Source organism: Staurois parvus, unplaced genomic scaffold, assembly GCF_062004578.1.
Source record: "Staurois parvus isolate SC_StPar_1 unplaced genomic scaffold, SC_StPar_1.0 ptg000242l, whole genome shotgun sequence".
Lineage (NCBI taxonomy): Eukaryota > Metazoa > Chordata > Amphibia > Anura > Ranidae > Staurois > Staurois parvus.
In genome coordinates this window covers 2390932-2410155 of record NW_028318038.1, presented here as the reverse complement: position 1 = coordinate 2410155, position 19224 = coordinate 2390932, and the positions used below count along the sequence as shown (strand labels likewise).

General features: G+C 44.8%; 1 protein-coding gene across 2 annotated transcripts in view; it reads left to right on the top strand.

Moving 5' to 3' along the window:
* The window catches only part of LOC149459966 (phosphatidylinositol 3,4,5-trisphosphate 3-phosphatase TPTE2-like), a 114204-nt gene that overhangs the window by 43688 nt on the left and 51292 nt on the right, over positions 1-19224 (top strand). For both annotated transcript variants that reach the window (XM_089680345.1, XM_089680344.1), the window contains exon 3: positions 17367-17441. In XM_089680345.1, the coding sequence (XP_089536471.1) occupies positions 17367-17441 (75 nt within the window). The remainder of the gene's footprint in view (positions 1-17366; positions 17442-19224) is intronic.

Genomic DNA, 19224 nt, shown 5'->3' with positions numbered 1-19224 from the left:
AGTACTGGACTGGCCAGCAATGAGTCCAAATCTCAATCACATAGATCACCTGTGGAGAGATCTCAAAACAGAAGTTGGGAAAAGGAACCGTCTAATCTGAGAGACATGGAGCAATTGGCGAAAGAAGAGTGCTCCAAAATTCCAGTAGAGAGGTGTAAGAAACTCATTGATGGCTACAGGAAGCAATTGATTCCAGTTTTTTCCAAGGGGTGTGCTATGCCAATAATTTTGTCCAGTCCATTTTTGGGGTTTTGCATTGAATGTGTCTGATTTGGCTTTTTGTTTCTCCACTTTTTTGTGTCATACCAATACAAACAAAAGATATAAACATGAGTGCCTCAAAAGTTTACATACCCTGGCAGAAATCGTGAAATTTTTTGCATTGATATTGAAAATGACTGATCATGCCAAAAAAACAGTCTATTTATGGATAGTAATCATATCCATAAACCATTTATTATCAAATAGTTGTTTGGCTCCTTTTTAAATCATAATGATAACAGAAATCCTCCAAATAGCCCTGATCAAAAGTTTACATACCCTGGAATGTTTGGCCTTGGTACAGACACACAAGGTGACACACACAGGTTAAAATGGCAATTAAAGGTTAATTTCCCACACCTGTGACATTTTACATTGCAATTAGCATCTGTGTATAAATAGTGAGTTTGTTAACTCTCACGTGGATGCACTGAGCAGCCTAGATACTGAGCCATGGGGAGCACAAAAGAACTGTCAAAAGACCTGCGTAACAAGGTAATGGAACTTTATAAAGATGGAAAGGGATATAAAAAGGTATCCAAATCTTTGAATATGCCAGTCAGTAATGTTCAATCATTTATTAAGAAGTGGAAAGTTCAGGAATCTCTTGATACCAAGCCAAGGTCAGGAAGATCAAGAAAGATTGCAGCCACAACTGCCAGAAGAATTGTTCAGGATACAAATAAAACCCCACAGGTAACCTCAAGAAAAATACAGGCTGCTCTGGAAGAAGACTGTGTGTTTTTTGTTTTGTTTTTAAGGAGCACAATATGACAATACTTTTCAAGTGAAAAATCTAACTTTTCTTATTCATCTTAGAGCTGCATTAACGGATTGAGTTATCAGGTGTGCAAGTATGCATTTGAATAGATATCATGACAAGTCTGCCTTGCCCTGAAGTCTGCCCTAAACTCAGCTTGCCCCTCTCTGGTACTGGGATCCACTCGCTCCCTTACAACTTATCTCCATGGATGCAGTCTCCGTATTACCTGGGCTGCTGGCTGATTAACAGAGGACTAGTCATGTGACATTCATGCTGGATGCATGAACTCGGATCAGTCAAACTGTGAAGAAACATCAGCAGCAGTCATCATAATGGAAGAGAAGCCATTCACAACCATTTTATGTGGTTTCACCTTAGTTCCGATGGCAAATTTATTTTGAGAGAGAACACCAATGTAAGGAAGGCTACAAAGGCAGCTAATGTAACCAAGCGAAGACTGAAGGTGTTAATCACAACACCCTGACTAGACACCATCTCTGCCTATCATACCATTATGTGCACAGACTGCAGACTACCATCCCACTTGCACAGGAAAGTCATGTACCAGTGGCATCACTAGGCTTGGTGTCACCTGGTGCAATAAAACATGGTGTCACCCCCCCTCCACCCAGTACCGTTCCCCCTCCGTATAGACCCCCCTCTCTCAGTATAAACCCCCCTCAGCACAGACCCCCCCTCCCTCAGTACAGACACTCCTGTCCACTAAACATAGACCCCCTTGCTCAGTACAGACCACCGTGTCAGCTCATATCCTCAATATGGACCGTCCTCCATACAGGCCCCCTCTTAGTACAGACCACCCTTCCTTGGTTCCCCTCCCACCTTAGTACAGACTCAACTCCCTTCCAGTCCCCCTTCCCCAGTATAGAACTGTACAGTTCTCCAGAAGTCTCCCTCAGCTCTGAGTGCTCTGTGAGGCAGCCAGAGGCAATGCTGCAGTGCACATACAATAGGAAGTTGCAGCACTATACAACACTCAGGCAATCGCTGAATAATCACCATGCATTTCCCCTGCAGTTCTCAGGTAGCCCACCTTATGCAGAGTCTCAGCTCCTCAATTACTGAACTCTGGATGTTGCTCTCCACTCAACCTGCCCTGTCACAGAGGAAAAGTAAACTCAAAGGGCCTGGGCTGACCGGGAGCCCTGCACTGCATCCCATGACTGTACACCGACACAAAGCATCATGGGAATTGTAGTCCATCCCTCACCATAGTGTTCTGTCTGGTCTGCAGGAAAAGACTACAATTCCCAGCTGGCCCAGGCCCTCTGAGTTTACTTTTCCTCAGTAACACATTTTGACAGGGAAAAATGTGACAAGGGGGTACACAGGCCCCTGGAGCGGGGGCGGGGTTGCAGTTGCAAACCCTGTGACTCCTGCAGCTACGCCAGTGGTGTCACCCCTCTGGTGGGTATCACCTGGGTGCAGCCCAACCCCCCACATCTCCATAGTGACATCACTGAATAATACCCTTTCTATAGGTGTAGGTCATTTTACATACCTCATGAATCTTGACTGGAAAACCTCCAGGACATTGCTAAGTGAGGTGCACTCGTTACTGCTCACCTTCACCATCACAGGAGTGAGCTCTCAAATACTGAGCTCAGAGCTACTGCATTGGGGAGAGAAAGCACATGTGAGGGGGTTTAAATCAGAGATAGTGCTCACTCCTGTGATGGTGGAAGTGAGAAGTAATGAGTAGGCCTCGCTTAGCAACATCCTGAGAGTTTTCCCATCAGGATTCATGATGTACGTAAATGGCCTACACCTATAGCAAGAGCAATGTACTTTAGTCAGAGCTGCACAGTTTGTTTTTATGTACAAACACTCCTTACCTGCATAGGCAGTTTAGGCAGTCTTTAAAGTACTCAAGTTTAGTATGTAAACAGATAAGACAAAGATCCCTTAGACCAATAGTGATGAAATGTTCTTTATTGACTAAATATTTTGGTTTGTGTTGACATTCTTTACTACTTATTCTTTATTTTATTTGATGGGATTTGTTTATCGGTGTCAAGGGTCTCAAGTACTATGTGGGTGATTTTCTAAAACTAGAGCGTGAAAAATCTGGTGCAGCTCTGCATAGAAACCAATCCGCTTCCATGTTTTATTGTCAAAGCTTAATTGGACAAGCTGAAGTTAGAAGCTGATTGGCTACCATGCAGAGCTGCACCAGATTTGGCACTCTCCAGTTTTAATAAAGCAACCCCCATATGTCAGCATGGTAAGCTTTACTGATAATTCATATTTATACAGGTTTGTTTATTAAACTGAAGAGCAATGTGAAAAATGTAGAAACCCCAAACAACCCGTGAAAAAAGCTCATATTCTCATTGTAGTAGAATTAAATTTTAAATGGTTGGTGTAGGCTGCTTTATTAGGAATAGCATGGCTGCTCTTTCTGACTTTTTTTAATAAGTCTGATGTAGTTCATTTTTGTTGGCACTTCCTCAGTGGCCAGTGAAAAGTGTCACCCCTTCGAAGCCAGCTTTCTTCTGCAACACTAGATGGTCCTCTCCACTTAAGGAAAAGCTGCTACCTCTCTCTCCGGATCAGGTTTAGCCAAAGTCTCCCTCCTGAACCTTTAGCAATGCAAGGCTTATGTGCCACCTTATTGCTTAGTTGTTGCCATCTTCTTGAAGCCACTGGTGATGGACTTCGGCATACCCAGCTTCTAATTATGGGATCAGCTTTGTTCTGCTCTAGTAAAATTTAATCTGTGTCTGTTCTGTCAAGATAATGTAACTTCAACATCCACTATATTGCCAAAAGTATTGGGACACACCTTCAAATCATTGGATTCAGATGTTCCAATCACCTCCATGGCCACAGGTGTATACAGTCAAGCACCTAGGCATGCAGACTGCTTCTACAAACATTTGTGAAAGAATGGGTCTCTCTCAGGAACTCAGTGAATTCAAGCGTGCTGCCATGATAAGTGCAATAAATCCATCTGTGAAATTTCTTTGCTACTAAATATTCCACGGTCAACTGTTAGTGGTATTATAACAAAGTGGAAGCAACTGGGAACAACAGCAACTCAGCCATGAAGTGGTAGGCCACATAAAATGACAGAGCGGGGTCAGCGCTTGCTGAAATGCAGTGCGCAGAAGTCGCCAACTGTCTGCAGAGTCAATAGCTAAAGACCTCCAAACTTTGTGTGGCCTTCAGATTACCACAACAACAGTGTGTAGAGAGCTTCATGGAATGTGTTTCCATGGCCGAGCAGCTGCATCCAAACCTTACATCACTAAGTGCAATGCAATGTGTCGGATGCAGTGGTGTAAAGCACACTGCCACTGGACTCTAGAGCAGTGGAGATGTGTTCTCTAGAGTGACGAATCACATATCTCTGTCTGGCAATGTGATGGACGTGTCTGGGTTTGGCGATTGCCAAGAGAACGGTACTTGCCTGACTGCATTGTGCGAAGTGTAAAGTTTGGGGGGATTATGATGTGGGGTCGTTTTTCAGGAGTTGGGCCTGGCCCCTTTTCCAGTGAAGGTGACTCTTAAGGCATCAGTAAACCAAGACATTTTGGACAATTTCATGCTCCAAACGTTGTGGGAATAGTTTGGGCATGGCCCCTTCCTGCTCCAACATGAGTGCATACCAGTGCACAAAGCAAGGTCCATAAAGACATGGATTAGCAAGTTTGGGGTGGAGGAACTTGACTGGCCTGCACAGAGTCCTAATCTCAATCCGATAGAACAATTTTGGGATGAATTAGAGCGAAGACTGCAAGCCAGGCCTCGTCCAACGTCATGCCTGACCTTACTAATGTGCTTCTGGAAGAATGGTCAAACATTCCCATAGACACACTCCTAAACCTTGTGGACAGCCTTCCCAGAAAAGTTGAAGCTGTTATGGCTGCAAAGGGTGGGCCAACTCAATATTGAACCCTACAGACAAAGACTGGGATGCTATTAAAGTTCATGTGTGTGAAAAGGCAGGAGTCCCAATACTTTTGGCAATATAGTGTATGTACATACATACATACATACGTAGAGTACATATGTTTTAGTTGTTTTAGTTTACTGTTACCTGTCGAAATAGGCATGCATAATGTAAAATTAATCGTTTTTGGGAGTATATAGGGAACTGGAGAGTATAGGAGTATGATCAAAATTGAATGCCGTAAGCAGTATCGCACATAAATCTGGATTTTTTTGCTAAATTAAATTACACACCACTTCCTTCACCCGTCATTCCAATCGCTGGTAACCGAGTTTGTTTCAGGAAGGGGGAAGGGGTTCTACATCTGATGTCTGATGAAAAGCATCAGCTTGCTTTTATTTCACTCCTGTATATTCAATAAAAATCATCACCTGGATTTTGGAGTTGCTGGCTCTCTATCAGTTTGCATTGAATATAGTGAATGGAGGATGCAATAGAGCCTGTGCACCCGGGTTTGGATGCCATTTATTAATTACAGGTGTGGTTCCTTGTGAGCTCTGCTCTTGCATCTTGTCTACATCGATGTTGCATGACTCTTTGACCCACCTTTGGAGTGGGCTGCAGCTCCACCACTTTCTGCATAAGCTTTCCAAACAGCCTGGCATTGCTCATCCCTTTGCAGAACTTGAACGCATCTGTCATAAAAGGGAACCCATACGTCGGTACGCATGTGTGGAGCTGATGGGACGGACATGTCCATCTGAATCTCTGGTACATAGTTGGGAATCGAGCCCCCAGACACCACTCCTGGCCCGCCATGGTCCCGCAACTCGGCTGGTCGTCATGGCAACACTCCTGGTACCTGTCAGAATGGTCTGGGGAGCAGCGAAACAACCACATCAGCCACCCGTGAACCTCTTCAAGATGGCGGCTGCCCCTGCATCCCTCACACAGGCAAAGCCCTATGCAGCACTGCAGGATGTTCATCCCAGGTCCCGCTGCACGTTTGATGGTGAGTCTGACTCTGACCTGGGGACCCCCGAACACACACCTACCTCTGACCTTTCTTCTGACCTTCTAAAACAATTTGAGCGGATGCTACACAAAGCCCTGAAACAGACCTCGGACTGCATTACTGACAAGCTGTCTAGGGAAATCCGCAAATTGGGGCAGCGCACCTCTGACCTTGAACACCAGGTCGACGATCTTGACGCTACACTCCAAACCCACTCTGACGATCTTGAACTCCTCCACGATGAAAACGTGAATCTACAGGCCCATTTGGAGAACTATAGGACCCGCCGCTCAAATTTATGCATTCGCGGCCTACCAGAATCCATTATGGATGTTCTATCCACAGTTACGGCCCTTTTTCAAGAATTGGCCCCGGCGATCCCCATAGAACGCCTTGAGATGAATAGAGTTCATAGAGCGCTAGCCCCACATCGCCCAGATGGCCCACCACATGATATTATCACTAAAATTCACTATTTCCGCACAAAGGAACAGCTCCTACAAACAGCTCGGTCAGCAGGCTCCTTGATGTTTCAGGGTCATTCCTATCAGCTTTTTCAAATTTTGTTGCTGTTTCAGCAGGAGTCTACAGACTTCTGTTTATATTTGGGCAGCATTTCCCCCTATGCTTGTTTCTGCGTACCCACCACTAGCCCATGCAGCACCATGTTTTTGTACTGCCTGGGCTACTCTTGGCCCTTGGGTTTCTCCGCTGTGTGGGTAACTCAGAGCCCACCATTTGGGCCATAGTGGCCCCTTTTTGCTGTTTCTCCTCTCCCTCTTGCTCCCTCGAGTGACTTCCTTGTTCCTCTCTTCCTGCTCTCCCTCTCCTTCCTCTCCTCTCGAAACCACTTCATGTACGCTCATACGAGGACTTCCCACTCTTAGCGGACCTAACCTTCCCCCCATGGGTTCCCTGAATCTCCTTACCCTGAATGTACAGGGTCTTAATGTCCCCCAGAAACGTAATCAAGCTTTTCGTTTGTTTGCTTCACAAAAGGCACATGTCGTCTGCCTTCAGAAGACACATTTTTCCACCACTTCCACCACCAAATTTTTTGGCCCTCACTATCCACATGTTTTCACTGCTTCCGCTAAATCTAAGTGTAGAAGTGTCCTCCTAGCCTTCCATCGCACCACCCTTTTTACACTTTATAAAGAGATTGGAGATCCTGAAGGTAGCTATCTCCTCTTGTTGAGTTTGCTTCTCGACTCTGAAGTCACCATTGTTACTTACTATGCTCCCAATCAGGGCTTGCTGCCGTTCCTCTCACACCTACTGACACTCACAGATTGCCATAAACGTGGCACATTGCTTGTTTGCGGCGACTCAAACTACACCCTATTCCCCTTTTTAGACAAGTCACCACAACCGCTTCTTCCATTGGCCCCCAAACTCTCCTTTCAACACCTCCATCACCATCACTCTCTAGTCAACATGTGGAGAGAACTTAATATGATGAAACGTCGTTATACTTTCTACTCTTATCCCTACAAATCGTTTTCGTGCATCGATCACATCTTCACGACTGTCGACTGTCGGCTCCTCTTCCTGGCTCGTTGCCACTGACATCCTCCCAGTACCTTTTGGTCTGACCATAGTGCAGTCATCATATCAACCGCATCCCTAGCACCTTCGGCCACTGATCCCTCCTGGGTCATCAATGACAAACTACTGTCCCATGCATCTCACAGTTTGGATATAGAGATTGCTCTTAAAGAATACTTGTCCCTTAACTCCACTGTGGACATTTCTCCTCTCCTTCTATGGGAGGCGCATAAACCCATTCTCTGAGGGTTTTGTATTAGTAAAGCATCTTTTCTAAATAAAGAGAAACCACCGCTACGCTCCCGTCTACAAATGAAATACAACCAGTCCCATCAGGCCTTCCAGAACACTCCGCCTTCCAGTACCCACAAAGCTTTGGAGAAATCTCGTTTGGAGTTTGATCTCTTTCTCACAGATCAGGCAGAACTTTCCCTCCGTAGGTCTAGGCATAAATACTACACCAAAGTGAACAAACCGGACACATTCTTGGACCTTTCACTTTGTAGACTTGACCGAACTACTAAACCGATCCGATTGTGCATCTCTCCAGGCAATTACAGTAGCAACCCAGTGCGCATCTTACAAGTTTTCCGTAAGCACTTATCTCAACTGTATTCTCCAACGGTTCTCTTTGACCAAACCTGCGCTGAAGCTCTTTTAGCCCACCTTACTTTCCCAAAATTATCCGACCACCAATTGGAAGTTCTCGAGCGCCCATTTCAATTAAAACCCTAAATGCTATCAAGGACCTGAAGCTCCGTAAATGCCCTGGTCTAGATGGCTTCTCCGCCACTTACTACAAGAAGTTTGCTCACCTTCTCTCCCCAGTCTTAACTAAATGCCTTCAATGCCATCCTGTCAGGTTAGTCTTTCAGCCCTGACACAGTGTCAGCTAATATTACTATGATCCCGAAGCCCAATTCAGATGATTCAGCATGGTCCAATTACAGACCCATTTCCCTCCGCAATATTGATATTAAACTCCTCGTGAAAATTCTTTCCACCTGTCTTAACCCGTTTATAGGCTCTCTTGTCCACAATGATCAGGTAGGCTTTATATCCACATGCCAGGCGGGCAATAATGTTAGACGTGTGGCCTCCTATCCCATTTAGCCCATTCTCGCAACATCCCCACTTGCTTCTTGTCCTTTAGACATTTGTAAAGCTTTCAGCACGGTCTCGTGGTCCTATCTTGACCCTATCCTGCGTCGCTGGGGCTTTGGATCTCATTTTTTGGCATGGATATCCTCTTTATATTGCGCACCATCGGCTAGAGTCCGATGCATGGGGAATAAATCTGCATAATTTCCAATCCAACGCAGCACCCGTCAAGGTTGCCTGCTTTCTCCCTCGCTTTTGGCCCTGGCCATAGAGCTCTTGGCCCTCCTAATAAGATCCAATCCGGGACTTGAACTAGAAGGTTCTCACCACAAGCTTTGCCTCTTTGCGGACAAAGTGCTCCTCTTTCTCACTTCTCCATTGACCTCCACTCCAACTCTTCTTCGGCTCCTCTAGGATTTAGGCAATATTTCTGGCCTTCATGTTAACCCCCAGAAGTCGACTGCGCTCAATATCTCTCTACCTCCCACGGACGTGGTGCAACTGCAACTGGTTTTACCTTTTTCATGGTCCCAGCACTCCATTCCCTTTTTAGGCATTAAACTAACTCCTAGCCCATTGGACTTTATACAGCCAACTATTTACCAATGTTGGCCCACCTTACTGGTCTCATGGCCAAATGGTCCTCTTTGCCATTGGCCTGGATGGGCAGGGTCACTGTTGTGAAAATGTCAATTCTTCCCAAAATATTGTATTTGTTTAGAGTGCTACCTATTTCTGTACCTGCACACTTTCTCCGTATCCTACAACTCATATGTATGGGGCTCCACCCATCCTTGTGTACCTCGCGCTACCATACACAAATCTAAGCTCACGAGTGGCCTAGGTCTCCCGGATTTTACGAAGTATTACCAAGCGGCGCATCTTGCACAATTGCCCAAATATCATGCGACTCATGAAATCCCCCAATGAGTCATTCTCAAATCGATTGATTGTGACCTTCCCCTCTCAGTTGCCAATCTTCCATGGCTTCGACCATCGGATCGGCGTCCGCTCCGTAACCCAATAACATCCCATTATATCTCACTCTGGGACAGACTAAAATCCTGTTATTCCCTTCAGTCGACGCATAACTCCCTATCTACAAAACCCTGCCTTCCCCCCCCGGCTTGGTCTTCACCACGATCCTTCAAACACTGGTCCTCGGTGAATCTGCTTCGTACTCACCATTTTATAACTAGTAGAGGCTTTAAACCCTTCCCTTTTGTCCGTGAGTCGCACTCTATACCAGCATCGGAAATATATAGGTACCTTCAGTTACAGCATTTTTATGCTCCACTGTCTGTCCATTCCCGCTCAGCTCGTTCAATGTCTTTCTTTTAACAATCTTGTGATAGAGACCTACATAGACGGGGTCTTATTTCTGATATCTATAATCTTCTCTCTACTTCCAAGACCTCACCCAACACTACTTATGTCGTTAGGTGGGAGAAAGACCTGGGACTCCAGCTGAGCCCTACAGACTGGGACCACTTTTGGTCTGCTACCAAATCCTCTTCACAGAACATGGTGGCTTCGGAGATTAATTACAAGGTTTTGACTAGATGGTATCTGGTCCCAGCGAGGATTGCTAAATATACCCCTAAATACTCTTCTGAATGTTTTCGGGGTTGTGCAATGGGTAGGGACTTACTTCCATGTCTGGTGGTCCTGCCTGGTTGTGCAAACCTTTTGGGCCAAAGCTTTCCATATGTTATCCCAGCTTTTTGTAAAATCAGTACCGCCAGACCCAACTGTTGCACTCTAAAACTTGCACCCCACCTCCATCTCCAAATCCAAATTTAAACTGCTTTTGCAAATCACTACCGCACCTAAACAGATTTTGGCCATATCGTGGAAGTCACCGTCTCTATGCACGCTAGCAGTTCGAAACAAGGTCACACAATACATGATTCACGCCAAAGTTGAGGCCACTATTTTAGATTCGGTTCCTAAGTTTCTATCGATCTGGACCCCATGGGTGGAACGTTTCCTTCCACCAAACTTTGACTCGTTGCTCCTTCCCTGACGTCCTCTTATCTTGCATCAAGATAGTACTAAGAGCTGTGTTTTGCATTGTCCTGGTTCCTATATTCTTTATCCTCTCCTGGAAGTCACATGTCCTCTCCTCTCTCTCTCTCTGTCTCTCTGTCTCTTCTAATTCTCCCCCCCCTTTCTTTTTTTCTTTTTTGCTTATTTTTCCTTTTTATTCTTCCAGTCCACTTTTGCCCTCATCCTCATGCCTCATACGGAACCCCCAAACAGTCATTGGGAACAGTGCTCCATCTCAGTTGTACATTTAGATTCTGTCTTCCCTTGTACCACAGTGTCCCTTCATGTTTTTATATGGTTACTCATAACAGGATTTTCACGCAATAATACTTCTTCCCTGTTGGGCAACATGTTTTTCTGTATTCACTCAAGCCTGTATATGTTCATGAACTGTCCTACGTCTGTTTCTTTTTATGTTTTTGAAAACCATAAAAATTTGAACAAGGGAACCCATACGTCATTGCCCCTCTACTATCTGCCCTTCTCTGCTAAAGCCTAAAGTTGATTATACATCTACCTTCATGTTGAAATGGGAATGGAATCTGGGACTACAACTTAAAACCCAGCAAAGGGGAAAAATCCTCCATTTTTCCCACAAATCCTCCATTGCTACTAGAATCCAGGAAACAAGTTACAAGATGCTTACGAGGTGGTACAGAGTTCCAACTCCGCTCCATCATCTATTCCTTCAAGCTTCGAGTGACTGTTGGAATGTGGCAGAGAGCAGGGCACTCTGTTTCATATATTTTGGCAGTGCCCATAAGTACGGCCCTTTTGGCATCGGGTCCCCTGCTGGCACTCCTCCCCCTCAAACAGTGCCCCCAGAGAAAGCTGCTGGCCCAAGAACCCTCAGAAAAAGCTTCTGACCTTGGAGGCCCCCCACCCTTCTGCTCTTTCCTCTTTGGCTCAATGGCTGTGATTGACAATGTCTCAGCCAATGAGGAGCGTCCCCATATAGCCAACCCTATTGTTAACATCCCTGGATTGAAGGAGGCTTAGATAAAAATTGGAGGGAGGGCGCTGCACACAGAAGGTTTTTTACCTTTTATGTATAGAATGCATGAAGGTAAAAAACCTTGAGCCTTTAAATCCACTTTAAACAGCTCACGTCTGCTGACATACAAGGCTTGTGGCTTGTCTCTTGCATTTATTGACCAGACCAATTAAAAAATATAAAGCCTCCTTGACTATAAAGCTTTTGAATGCGGCAAAGGTGTGTATCCTGCTATGACAGAAGCAAGCATGTCCACGCACGAAGATTCATTGGTTTGAAAAGATTGAGATTATGAACAACGAACATTTTACTGCCACAATGCATAATACTGAGGAGGTCTTCAGAACTACTTGGATGCCATGGCAGCACTTTATCTTTGCAGGCACCTACTTGAATGTACTCAGGCAATTTTGCGTAATCTGAGCTATTCCCTGTTTTTCTTCTTTATCCTCTCAGGGAGCGCTCCCTGACCCTATATTTTCCTTTCCCCGTCCCTTTCACTCCTGTTCCTGAGAGCTCCAGCACATGGTCTGTGATTCATATCTTTAGCTCTGCAGTGTTCCTGTGTTCTGTGTGGAGGGGGGAGGGGTGTCCCTTCCCTCCAATCTGCTCTCAGAGCTCTCCTCACAGTGTGTAATGTATGATTCCTGCCCCCTGCTGCTGGAGCTAAGAAAAAATCTTTTGATCTGTGTATTTTTATAACGATCTACAGGAGACATGGCTGCAGATGTACAGGTACAACTCATGTAAGGAGGATCTGTTTCATCTCTGTATCAGTTGAGACTGGTTAATGAGTATATGTGAGGATTTTCAACCACTTTATAGGGGTAGTAAAGTCTCTTTTACAATATAAAATAATGGTCCCCCCTACAGGTGTGAGTCATATTGTACTAGTATGCACTGCATACTAATACATTATGACAGACTTGCCTACAAACTGAGCCCTCCAGCACTACGTTGTCACGGCTCCCTGGCGCTTCCACCTTCACCAGGTCTTCCTTTTGGGTTCAGAATCTTCGGTCGCTTGAATGGTTGGGCAGCAGTGATGTCACTCCTGCGCATGTGCATGGGAGTCACATCGCCACGGCATGCAGAGTGGATCATAAATGTTGTTTTGAACTGTGCATGTGCAGCTCATATCACATTACCCGCTGACAGGTGGGGGGATTTATGATAGAACAGACCTCTAGGGTCTCCAACCTGTTAGCGGATTTTGAGTTTTGAAAGTTTACTACCACTTTAAGTGCTTCAATATTAACCCTCATCTATATAGTTGCACACCTCTCTATTCTAATTAGGTATTCTTAAAAGGTTGCTGTATCCTGTTGTGAAGTGATTGCCCTGCTTAGTTTTGTATCTTTAGCAAACACTGAGACTGAACTTTTTATTCCAACCTCTATATCGTTTATGATCAAGTAAAATAGAATTGGTTCCAGGAAAGAACCCTGGGACACACCGCTCATAACTCTAGACAAATCAGAGAATATGCCATTATTAACCACCCTCTGGACACGCCTTGCAACCAGTTTCTTTTAAGGTACATATGATCTCATCGATGCTAAAAGACCCTAATTTTGTAAATTTAAGTATTTATGGGGTACTTCAGCAAACACCTAAAAAATCTAGATACACATTTTCAGGTCTTCCTCTATCCAAATTACAGCTTACTTCTTCATAGAATGTTAAAGGCTCATTCACACGAGGTTTGCTCTCTGAAGATTGATCTGAGTAAAGAGTAGAGCTTAGTAATGTGGCAAAGCTCTGATTTCCATCATCTAATCATGTGCAAGAAAAAAATGCTGTTTTTTAATTTTCTTTACACCTGATTGGGTATTCTTTACAAAGTGAAGCTTTACTACATTTACTAAGGAAAATAAGTGCAATATCACTTTCGAAGTGCTCAGTCTATTTGCCTTTAGTAAATTCACTCCACTGTATTTACTGAGTTTCAGAAGACAGTGACTTAAATGCATGCAGGAGAGTGCTCCTGTGGGGTTGACAATGCCAGCACAATGGGGAGGTTTAAGGGTACATCCCATGCAGTAGATCTGAGGTTTTATACTATGTCGTGAGGAGCCTAAATCTAGATTCCTGGATTTTAATGAAAACAAAAGACTTGTGTGCTTAAGAGAAGGATTCGGTCATTTTGCTTAAGGGTACGATTAAAGTGTTACTAAACCAAGGACCCTGTATTCACTATATTGGGTCTTCCACAGTAATAGGAAGAAGGGTCAGCCGCACACCGAAGGATAGATGAATATAGTGTGTATTTATTGATTCAGAGGACACACAAAACACCAGGACATGAATACAGGACTTATTAACGCATTTCACACGATCTCGTGCTTAATCATAACCTTGTGGGTCTTCCACAGTACACAGAACATGGAAATGCAAATATTTTAGAAAATATAAATTGCTAAATACATTTTCCCATCAGCAGTATATAGCAGTCTTGTGACTTCTATCAGTGTCCAGCTGAGCACTGGTAAAGTGTTACTAAACCCACAACAGTAAAATCAGTCTGTATATGCAGTAAAACATGCTTGTTATACTCACTGTGGAACCAATGGCGTTAATCCTCTGCATTATGTAAAAAGGCTGTTTTGATCCTGTCTTCTCTGCCCCCTTAGGGATCGCCGATGAATTTGGGTCCCCCTATAGTCCTGCACAGCCAGTCATTTAAAGTGGAGTTCCAGCTGAAAAAAAATAAAAGTCAGCAGCTACAAAAGCTGTAGCTGCTGACTTTTAAAATACAGCCACTTACCTGTCCCTCGGTCCAGTGGTGTCCTCACCACAGCTGGTTTCACCAGCCATCTTCTCTCCCCGGCACCGGCATCTTCACAGCCGGGTGCCCACTGTGCATGCCCGAGAGGTGCTGCGCTCTGTGATGGCCCCGTAGTCTTCTTCTGGGACCTGTCGCATGTCCCAGAAGACTACGGGGAGAGAAGGAGGGAGCGAAACTTCTGCTTTAGATCGCTTGGCAATCGCAGCGGAAGTGGGAGCGGGTACCTGTCAAATTCAGGTACCTACTCCCCCCCTGCTCCCCAAAGGTGTCAGTCCTTAATGGGGAGTGAGGGACAAAGGTTTAAAGTGGAACTTCTCCTTTTGGTTTTGTTTCACTACCCGTAGCTGATCAATAGGGGTCGCTGATTATTTGGGTCCCCCTATAGTCCCGCACAGCCAGGCAATCCGCATTCTCCACGCAAGCTTGCATTCAAAGTCAGAAATCAGTCCTTGAGCTTTTGTTTTGTTGTTTATTGAGGGGATTTAGAACTGGGATAAAGTAAGGGGTGTATAGGATGCCCAAGAGAACCGATGACTGAGGACAAACTTCCTGGAACTATTCACAAGCTTCTCTTCTGCAACACTTCTCTTCTGTTGGAGCACTAGCCAGCGTCTCCATGTTGTACCACCCCAGACCCTAGATGAACTCCTCTTCACCCAGCAATCTGGAGACTTTTCCTGAGTAGGGGATCTGGCTCCTGTCCCTTTTAAATGAGGTGAATAGTCACTAGTATGGAGCTAATCTGGTTTCCCATCAGAGTGCGCCTCCCCTATCCACCCAGGGGGTGCAGGTGTACTCACTCAGATCCTCTCCAGTATCGCTTGCAGAATAGCTGCTGTTACCAGGCCTATCAGCTCAGCTGCTCCTTCCCTGCTATACAGGTGGTCATCTCTCAGGGGGCCAGTAAGTCCCGAGTTTTCTTCCTTTCCAGCTCCAGACTCCAACCCACTAGGCCTCCTGGCAACCATCCTCCTCCAGCTTCACATCTTCCTGCTCCACACTCCTCTCCCTCTACATTCTCCGGGTGCTGAGCAGGCTCTTTCACTTTTTAAGGGAGTCCCAGCCCCTTGCCAAGTCTTCTGTTTGGGACTGGCTAAGGTCCCTCAAGAGTGTAGCCAGCCACTCCTCATATCCACCCACTGCCTCCAAGACCCTCCTCCGAAAGCCTCAGAGCAGGGGGAAATTCCAGAGGGGCAGGCCTGCGGAGTCTCTCAGCCCTGACCAAAATTTGACCCCTCAGGCTATCTCACCCAGCTGCTAATCAACTCCTAACTAACCATTAGGGTCTAGCTTCCCCTAGCTAAACCAGGAGGGTGTTACACTCCCCTTCTTCCACAGTCCCCAGTCCATCCGCTGATTGTACAGAGCCCTAGGAGACATCCTGCACATACTCAGTTTGGTGTGTTTTGCTAGAGAGTTTTTTTTTTCTTTTTTGGGAGGGTGCATGTGATCAGCACAGGACCAATAAGCACTGTCCAGACAGAGGGTCAGAGGACATGCAGACTCATAGGAGAATGAAAACTCCTCCTACAAGATTAACCAGTGCTCAGCTAGACACTGATAGAAGTCTCAAGACTGCTACGTACTGCTGATGAGGAAAGGTATTTAGCAGTTTATATTACTAAAATAATTGAATTGCCATGTTTTCTTTTATTGTTGGAGACCTCATATAGTGAATTCATGGTCTTGGGGTTAGTAACACTTTAAAGCTTGTAAAAAAAATTACACACCAAAATGAGCACGTGCAGAGTGCCTCCTAGGGATGGATTGGGGACTGTGGAAGAAGGGGAGGATCAGAGAAGACAGGATCAAACAGCCTTTTCATACAATGCGGAGGATTAGCCCCTTAGGTTCCACACTGAGTGTAACAAGCATGTTCTACTGCATATACAGACTGATTTTACTGTTGTGGGTTTAGTAACATTTTAGGGTGCAAAATTATATAAATATACTGTGTATGTATGTGTATATGTATATATATATATATATATATATATTGTGGGAACTCGCTTCAAAGTGGTAGAGCTTTTAAACGCACACAGCTACTCGCTTATTTTTCAAGGCCTTTTTTAGCCCACTTTTATTTAAATGAAAGTTCAAAACAGAAGTTTCCCACACAGGGGTATCGATCATCCACATAAACAAAATTCAGCCTCCTGGCTCTCTCAGATATACAATCTTCCACTGGCCTTCCTCTTCAGGCTTACGTCTGACTCCTGCAGACCCTTTCAAAAACCATGGCTCTTGCACACAGCTGGCCACTAGCACACAGCTACTCCCAAGCAGCTCCTTGCCGCTTTTGGCTTCCACCTCTCCTTGGTGGAGCCCTCCTGACTCCTATCTACCGGGGTGGAGCCCTCCTGACTCCTATCTACCGGGGTGGAGCCCTCCTGACTCCTATCTGCCGGGGTGGAGCCCTCCTGACTCCTATCTGCCGGGGTGGAGCCCTCCTGACTCCTATCTGCCGGGGTGGAGCCCAGAACTCTGATCCTGACTCTCTGAAAAGGCCTGCGCACACCTGTGCAATCAGTCTCCTGGCCATTCCCAAAACCTGGTCCCAGGATTAGAGATTTCATCCCTCCCAGATCTCTTTGAAATCTCCAGGCTCCAGATCCCAAAACAGACCTTACAAACAAAGGAGGAAAGTGAAAAGCCACTTTCCTCCGTATCAAACACTTACCCTGGAGCCCCTCAACCTGCCTAGTTGAGAATCCTGGGTGACAGATCGTCACACTGTCACAATATATATATAATCACTAGTTTTGAATAGCTGCTAGCAAAAAGTGTCTACACCAAAAACACAAACATAATACATAAATGAATTTTGCAGCACTTTAAGGTCATTTTACAAAGCCCAAATGTAGGTTGGAATGGAACAGGTGTCTGGGGCCAATAGGGGCTGATAACAATTTTTGTCCTTTTATTAAACAGGTTTGCTAAATCTGAAGTAAAAGTTCAAATAGATGATGGGAAGAATGATGCAGAGGAGCCAGCAACATGGACCAAGTAAGTGTTGCGAAACAGGCTTTGCAGCAAATGGTGGCATTGTGTGGGCATAAGCTGTTGGATACCCAACCCAAAAGGCATGAAAACGCGCCAACAAGCAGAACAGACACATAAACACTGGAACAATAAAAGCACAGAAACTGCAAAACTGCAAGAAGAAAACCAAACTTTTCTGCTGCACACCTTATGACTATTAAGTAATAATTCTCTTTTTAATATTCAAGCTCAACTCATGCTGGGGCTTTACGGTTTAAAATTGTCTACCAAGTAACTAATTGCAAGACTTTGGAAACTGACCCAAGTGTTCCAGTGTCTAACGCAATGGTTACAATAATTTCTGGCTAAAGAACTCATCAGACTTATAATCAGCTTTTCATAAATACTGTTCTGTATAGTAGCATTTTTTTTTTCTAGCACTGCTATATATGACAGCTTTCTGTCAATGGAAGCAGCACATGCCGACACTGCCTGTGTCTTTAGAAACAAGTGACATCTTCTGGCCTCATACATTTGCTGGCCAGAAATACCTTGCCATGTAAACAAAGGGGCAGGGATAGCGCTGACATTACTGACCAAATAAGGCCAAATGGCCCAGATTCCAATAACCCCTGACTTGAAGACCTCTATAACCACCAGGCTAGGGTTATGGGGAAAAGGTCCTTGTCCTCAGTCCCCATCAACATGGGAACAAAGTGCTTTGACAGTGGTCTTGTATGGTTCAGGAAGTGGGATGGGACCGCAGGCGGCAGACCAAACCAGCAAACATGCAACAAACAAAAAACACTACACACACCGAATTGGAATAAATACGGCCATGACCAGGTTTATTGGTTTAATACTCATTTCAAACTTCTTTTTATTAAAACCATAAGGTTATTTAAACAAATACTTAAATCTGAAACAACTCAACTCGGCCACTAAGACTCGAGCTGGCCAAGCATTAGCATTACACAAGTCCCCTTTGTTAAGATTCCAATGGGTCCCACCACATATTCTGCCACAACGAGGGGGGGTTGGGAGGGGAGATCCTCATGCTGGTTCCTCTCCAGTGACTGGCAAAAACCCTGTTTAGTAGCTCCTTTTGAAAAGGATCCGAAGGGGTTTTGGAAAATTCTGGGGAGCCATGTGACCTTGATTGACCTATTACTGATGGCTCCCCAAAATCTTCCAGAATCTTCTCCATCATGTGGCCGCAGCCAACCAATCAAATTAACCCTATATAAATCAATGACCCTAAAAGGAACAGCACCACTGCCACAGCTCCATGAGGCAAAGGGGGGGGGGGGGCTAATAAAGGCTTCTCCCTTTTACCTGTATAAGGGGCACATACTCTTTCTCCAACTTTCCAGGCCAGCCAGGTTGCATTCTCCTATAACGGCCTAATATGGACTTCACTTTGTTTAATTTGTTTTTTGCATGGGGTGCACCCTAAAATCCATACCAGACCCTCTTCAAGGAAAAGGGTTTGTATGTATTTTTAGGGGAACACCATGCCTTTTTTTTTAACATCTATACCAGAAGTAAGCAGCTGGGAGCTGTCACATACTGGTAATTTTAAATTTGATTTTTTTTGTAAATGTTAACTTTGCTGTAGTAGGTTGTATGCATCATATAGATGCACAACTTCACAGACAGGTTAATGTCATCCCTCAGACATGCTAACTTAAAAGTTTTGAAATTGTTTTTCTAAGCATTATTAAAATTGCTGCTCCCTGCCAGAATTTTAAAAATCTATTTTTGCTTTAGTATATTTTACATCCCTCACTTATTAGCCTAAAAAATG